Source organism: Taudactylus pleione, unplaced genomic scaffold, assembly GCF_031769625.1.
Source record: "Taudactylus pleione unplaced genomic scaffold, aTauple2 ptg001990l, whole genome shotgun sequence".
Classification (NCBI taxonomy): Eukaryota; Metazoa; Chordata; class Amphibia; order Anura; family Myobatrachidae; genus Taudactylus; species Taudactylus pleione.
In genome coordinates, this window is record NW_028286386.1 from 5,269,558 (window position 1) to 5,277,100 (window position 7,543).

The 7,543-nt window shown below is 39.2% G+C and overlaps 1 protein-coding gene across 2 annotated transcripts in view; it reads left to right on the forward strand.

Annotated features, from left to right (window-relative positions):
• The window catches only part of GPRIN1 (G protein regulated inducer of neurite outgrowth 1), a 42,730-nt gene extending 38,784 nt beyond the window's left edge, over positions 1-3,946 (forward strand). Inside the window, exons 1-2 of one of the 2 annotated variants that reach the window (XM_088465481.1) lie at positions 946-2,427; positions 2,470-3,946. In XM_088465481.1, coding sequence (XP_088321607.1) covers positions 946-2,427; positions 2,470-3,600 — 2,613 coding nt within the window. In that variant the 3' untranslated portion in view covers positions 3,601-3,946. Of the gene's footprint in view, positions 1-894 lie in introns of those variants that run through there. The other variant, XM_088465482.1, reaches the window with a different exon arrangement.
• The last annotated feature ends 3,597 nt before the right edge of the window (positions 3,947-7,543 follow it).

A 7,543-nucleotide genomic window follows, 5' to 3' on the forward strand; every position in this document is an offset into this window, starting at 1 on the left:
TGCTAGTTTTAAAGTCTGACATGTAAATAGGTATTGGGAATAAATACAACCTGTGGAGATAAAGTCTGTTGTTAGCATACATTGCTCACGGGGATTTATTTTTCATTATTGTTTCTTTATTGATCCAGTCAGCTACTCTGCATGTGGGATAAGTTTTATCAGAATAAGGAGCTAGTAAGCATGACAAAGTTATTTAGTAAACTATGGAAGCTTAGTATAATTTTCAAAGTATTTGAGTAAACAATTAATAGAGAATAATAGAACGCAGATGATTTTAGGCATATTAAGAAAATGAAAAACAAAACCCATAAATCTATACATTTACATAGAACATATCAAATTATTTATGAATTGATTATAATTAGAGCATGTGAAGATAATCTACTTTAAATGTCTCTTTAATGATTTCAGGAAAAGGTTTTAAAATAAAGAATTTATCTTAATTCTGCTTTTTTTTATAAAAAAAGAAAATATCACTCAATTTTTTACTTTCAATGTAGAATTCAATATACTTAAATGTAACAAATTAATTTGATTTAAAACAATGCACCATCACTGCATTAAGCACCCAGGTGAAGTAGTAGAATCGTGTAGGTACCATGCTCAATTTCCTGGAATTACGTCTTGCTAGAGGCTCAGATCCTACATTTCCCCAGGTTAGAAATAGTAAAGGTTCTATGCTCAATTGTTTGTTAACCGCTTATTGGTCAAACCACTGATTTACTACTGGGGTAAGAGGGCTTGAAGGATGGGGGTATTTTGATAGATTTTTACAGGTTTCTCTAACTAAATAACAAATGTTTCATGTTCGAATGTGACAGTATGTGTGCATTGTGTTATCTCTTCTTGAGTCTGAGACACTAATTCTTCTTTATTCTCTTCATTGTGTTTTAGAACATTCTCAGGAAGGATTTCGAAATATTATGGAAAAGATCTGGTTCCGAGATGGGCAGCCCTAAACAGCCTCAGAGATTACAGCTGTCAAGACCAGATGCAGCTAGTGAGACCGTTTCCCTGCGTTCACCTATATCTTCTAGAATCTGGCAGGCTGAAGATCCTACACTCAATTCAGGGTTCGATGGAGAGGATCTTTGCATGAGGCACTTCTGTGTCAGTGTACATGGTGACCATGAGCCTATGGAAGGCAGTTTCAGCTTTGACACAGATGGGGGTGGCATCTTAGAAGTGCATAGGGACTTTTCTATGGATACTGATGGGGCCTATACTTTTCATGAAGGCAATGAAGATAAGACTTCATCAAAACAAGGGGACCGCAACGTTAAGTCTGTCGATGAATCAGAGACACTGTCTAAACAATCCCTTGAAGAAAGCACAAGAATTACCTCTGTGTCAGATGTAAAAGGAGCATCAGAAAAAGACTTACCCAACTCCAAGAATGTTACGGACTGTAAAGAACAAATGTTGCATGCCCCTATTGTGACAGAAGCAAGTCCTTCAATAGTAGTGAACACAGATAAAGATTTTGACATACGAGGAGAAACAGCAAAAGACATATTTTTACTAGACAAGGAGAAGGAAGTTATTCATGGAAACTCAGAACTGATACAAATCCCCAGTAGTCTTGGTAATGAAGTAAGTAAAGGAAAGGTGGCAGAGGTTTTGGCAGGATATAAGGAGGGTGCTAATGGGGAACAGAGTATAAAAACACACACATCTGAGCTGATGCCTTCAAATAAAGGCAGCGACACACAGGAAAAGCAGTATAGATCTGTTGCCATAAGCCCTATTGTTCCACCAGATGGGAGCTCATCTTTCACTTTTCAAACTGGTATAAGGGCTCAACCAACATCATCTATTCTTTCTCTTGAAGTGAGGACTGAGGGGAAAGAGACTGGCAGGGAAGGGGATCAACCAAAAGCCCACTCATTGGAGCCCACATCCCCTAATAATAATGATGGGACTGAGACAAAAGTGCAGTACAGATCTATAGCTGTCAGTCCCATTATTCCACCAGGTGACACGTCATCATTCACATTTCATACAGATCTTGGTTCAATGACTCAAGAAGAACTAAAGAACCAAAGTACAGATGCAGGAAGAGCAGACAATTTCCCAGATCATAATGATGGAACAAAAACCAGAGTGGAGTATAAATCTGTAGCAGTGAGTCCAATTATTCCACCAGAAGGATCTTCATTTACATTTCATACATTAAGAACTGTTTCTGGTAATATGACGGTAGAACAGGCAACTCACAGTGCAGACTTACTCCCAAAAACATATTCCTTTGAATTGACTCCTCCCAATCAGGATGTGGGCACTCAGGCAGACACCAGAGCAGAGTGTGTGTCAGTCGCAGTAAGCCCAATTATCCCACCAGATGGATCTTCCTCATTTATTTTCCACCCAGAACAACTGCTTAATAGAATTAGTGGAGGCAAAGAATCAGAAAACAAATCTAATTGTGTAAAACCATCACAGGCACAGAACGAAGATGCAAGTATACAGCCTGGCACTAGAGTGCAGTATGTATCAGTGGCTGTTAGTCCCATTGTGCTTCCAGGTGGATCTTCATCATTCACATTTCTATCAGAGAAGGCGGCTCTTTCACCTGCTACAGAGCACAACAAGGATAACAATATTAAGAGCACAGATAATCTCCCAAAAACATACTCGTTCGAACTGACTCCTCCAGATGAAGAAGCTGGGACTGCGGCAAGGGTAGAATACAGGTCGGTGGCAGTGAGTCCTATAATACCACCTGATGAGGTTTCATTTACTTTCCAAGGTGAAGGAAAAAGGGATTTGAGCCGTGTAGATGTGCTACCTAAAAAATATTCTTTTGAACTGACACCCCCTAATGAAGATATTGGGGCACAAGCTGACAACAAAGTAGAATGTGTTTCAGTGGCTGTCAGTCCTATTGTTATTTCACAAGAGTCTTCATCTTTTCCCTTTCAAACAGATCAAATGACCCCACTCCATGACCAGACACAAAAGCAGGATGCCTGCAGCGTAAGTGCACTTCCCAAAACGTCACTAGTATTGACACCACAGTATCAAGATGTAGGCACCCAAGTTGATACTACAGTACAGTGTTCATCAATAGCTGTCAGTCCGATCATACCATTGCAAGGGTCTTGCTCCTTTGTGTTCCACTCTGAGGGCTTAAATCAATCTGCAGTATGCTCACATTTGCAAGAGAAACCTGTTATGAAAGATGCGGAGATGCAAGTGTCCTTCCCAGTTGAAACAAGATCTATTGCAACTGACCCAATGACACCCAGAGGGAAATCACCGAAGGCGTCTTATCCCGAAGTCCGTGTGAAAGAGGTCAAAACAGTTCACCCAGAGCCAGTTCGGGAGGTCAGCTGGGATGAGAAAGGGATGACCTGGGAAGTGTATGGAGCATCAATGGAGGTTGAGGTTCTAGGAATGGCCATACAGAAGCACCTAGAGAAACAGATTGAGGAGCATGGAAGGCAGAAAGTGATGACACCTCAAAGTACACGAGGTAGTTCTATTCGAGGTGCCGCAGGAAAGATTGAGAGCAAACGTCAGCCTGGTGCTTTCCGCTCCTTTTTCCACAGTGTTGGACGACCCCGTTGCTGCTCTCGTGCTGGACCAGCTGTAGAGTGAATTAACAAGAGATAAGCCATTTTTAAATCCTTTCAGGAAACATACAAATAATGATTTATTTCGGCACTGGTGCACAAATGTCAGTTAAACAGTTGGTACTAAAAGAAACAGCTGACATGGAGGATAATACTGAAGTGCCCGATCTGAAGTGACAGCTTTTATGGGCCCAGTAGTGTGTGTTGAAATGACTAAATGTTATTTTAATGAAAAGGTAATTGTGCATTTCCTTTCTGATCCATAAGAGAGATATAAAGTGCTATTTGTTATGGTTTGGGCCGAATAGGACAAGTGGGATGTAAATTTTGTCATATGAAGAGATGTTACATCTTTCTGAACTTTTGTTAATTTCTTAAGCACATCCCTGTTTACTACAAAGCAGAACAGCTCCCAGCTGGTGTCTGTGTAACTGGCAGGTTTCTGGGCACTTGTTTGTAAGTGGAAACACATCACCTGTAAGTGGAAATACATCACCTGTCTCAAACCCCCTACATACATACGCAAAACTAAAGCCAGATTAAGCCATAATGATTTTATTTCTCTGTACATAGTGACAGTGATCACGGAATGACTGTGATAATTCACACAATCCACTTATTCTAACATTTGCAGATGAGCCCATATAAATGGATGTATGCTCTCTTGAGTTATGATTCATTGTTTTAGTCTCTGTTTCCATCACAGAACTGGATGAGAAAGACTATTCTAAACTTAGGTGTCAAGGTGGTTCTGTATATTATTCAACTGGCTATTCATATATAGCTGCCTGCTAAGGGCCTGTCTATGTACGCTGAATTATTATTATTTATTATTTAATTTACTTGTTTGCTATATAAACTACACTTTTGTAGATTGACATTCTGTGCTAAAATGGCTAAATTAATCGATTTGCATTCCCATAGTGTCAAGTTAACTATTTAAAAACAGGTAATATGAAATATACATGTTGCAGTCCAATGAATTCAGATACATTGTGCATACTGTACTTTCAGCTATCGTTAGGCAGTGCACTACTTATAGTGCATCTAGTATGTATATTTCTTACTGTATGTGTTGGGATCTAGGTTTTCAGGTCAGCCCTGTGAATTGAATGTGTACCATATCAGCAGAGTACACAGCAGAAGGTAAATAATTACTGTGACAATGCACTTGCATTACACACTTTTCTAGTTTTATAAGTACTAATTTAAATTTTAAAGAGTAATAATGTTTGCATGGTTGCTGTGGTAACTGCCTTATACAAGGACCATAGCCGTGTAGGTACGTTTAAGTGCAGAAAGTGGACTTTAGAAATAAGACAATATAAAACATACTTAAAAAAGAAATGAGATACATTTAAATGACAAATAAACCTAATATATAAGTTGACTAATACATAGCTGCTAATAGGATATACAGTTCTTCTAATTTGGAAGAACTTGGAATGTTTAAATGTTTGACATTCTATTTGTATTTGCTAAGCAGCTACAGTAAGTACAAAATACAGTTCTCACATATCTGCAGCATCCTTATTTTCCTACACAGTCTGCTCTAGCTCGCCCTACAGTCATAACTTTATTGAAGGTATATCCAATTCTGATAAGCTCTTTTACATGTATATTCCTCGAAGATATTGTTATAGTACTCTTATATCAGCCAACTTGTATTTTATGGTCCTTTGGCTAGCACTGAGGTTCCCAAGCGTGGTCCTCAAGGCTCCCCAACATTACAAGTGTTAGAGATATCCATGGTTGAGCACAGGTGGTTAAATCACATTGACTGATGTTCTAATTAAGTCACCTGTACTCAACCATGGATATCTCTAAAACCTGAACTGTTGGGGAGCCTTGAGGTCCACGTTTGGGAACGTCTGGGCTAGTATATAGCCAGTCAAGGAATTGTATTGTATGGTAAACATTATGTTACCTTTTCCTTTGTTGACTGTCACTGATTTCAGGTACTGCAAAAATTGGCGTATAATGCCAACATACATTACTGCCCCAAATTCCAGTCCCAGAGTATCCCCCTAGGTTTTCATTATGGTACAGATATCTGATGCACACACCTATATAATAAATGCATTGTAGCATAGTGATTAATAATGCAGAGCTAAGGATGCATTTCCAAGTGAGCTACGATTAGCCGGAGAGCAGGAAACCACCGATCCCTTGGTCGGAAATGCTGATCCTCATTCTGATCCGTCGGGGAATCTGTGAAATTCTTCATGTTAAAAATCCCCGATTTGCTCATCACGACCATATTTTGATTGTGATCGCAAATTACCAATGCCCAATCCCAGCATCTGGGAATCAGAGAATTGGCCCAATCCATCGCTGATAAATGGGGGCCTTAACTTTTGTTTGATAAAGTCCTTAACTGTGCCTTGTGTTTTGGCAGGTATTAGTCTATCAGTGTGTGATTTCTCCAAAATATACATTTAGGGCCGTATTCAATTAGAAGTGAAAAATCGTTTTCCGCAAAAAAGTATCACCGATCGGGGCTTTTCGTGTGGTCGGAGCTTATCTCCAAATTCAATTCCAGCCGCTTTTCGCCTACGTGGAATGACAATGCAATGTAATAGGCAAAAAAGATTCGCCTAAGAATAGCAGGAGAAAAGAAGTGCAAAATGTTTATTTTGGGGTGCAAACGTGGGGAAACCTCTCAGATTCCTTGGGACAGCCCCCAAAGAACAACTGTGTCAAAAAATACAGGGAAAAAACACAAGAACACCCCAAAAAAGTATTTTCATTTTGGAGCAAAAAAGTTCAAAGTGGGGGGACAAGCATAAAAACTAGCGAAATAGACTTCTTGGGGTGCTGTAAGGATAGGTCAGGTGTTTTTGGGAATGCAGGCGCATGTATGAGGGTAGTTTTTCATGTTTTTTAAAAGTTAACTTTACAGATATAAAAATATTCTAGCACCCATTTTCAAGTACCCCAAATTTGACTGGACAACTTATTTTCACCAAAAAATGACTACCTTTTGCCATTCTTCACCACTTTTACAAGGACGCTAATAACAAGGATTTTTAACAACTTCTGTACCCCATATAGTTTTATTATGGCTATTGGAACACTTCTACATTGATCCCCAATGTCAGTGGATCTTTTTGGGGAGTACACAGATTTCCCCTATTCTGACAGTACTTTTCGCTTGTTTTACTTTCGCCGCTTGCCGTTTTCACCTGGTTAGTAATTGAATAGGGTGAATAGCAGGGACGTGCACAATAAGTTTTCACGTCCAAAACACGCAATGTAGGCGAAAAGTCGGGCAGGCGGAACTTTTTCGCCGACACGAAACTAATTGAATACCGTCCCCAGTTTGAAAAAAAACAATTGATGCACTTTTCAAAACACTACATTATTTGTAATAGGCAAAAAAGATTCGCCTAAGAATAGCAGGAGAAAAGAAGTGCAAAATGTTTATTTTGGGGTGCAAACGTGGGGAAACCTCTCAGATTCCTTGGGACAGCCCCCAAAGAACAACTGTGTCAAAAAATACAGGGAAAAAACACAAGAACACCCCAAAAAAGTATTTTCATTTTGGAGCAAAAAAGTTCAAAGTGGGGGGACAAGCATAAAAACTAGCGAAATAGACTTCTTGGGGTGCTGTAAGGATAGGTAAGGTGTTTTGGGGAATGCAGGCGCATGTATGAGGGTAGTTTTTCATGTTTTTTAAAAGTTAACTTTACAGATATAAAAATATTCTAGCACCCATTTTCAAGTACCCCAAATTTGACTGGACAACTTATTTTCACCAAAAAATGACTACCTTTTGCCATTCTTCACCACTTTTACAAGGACGCTAATAACAAGGATTTTTAACAACTTCTGTACCCCATATAGTTTTATTATGGCTATTGGAACACTTCTACATTGATCCCCAATGTTAGTGGATCTTTTTGGGGAGTACACAGATTTCCCCTATTCTGACAGTACTTTTCGCTTGTTTTACTTTCGCCGCTTGC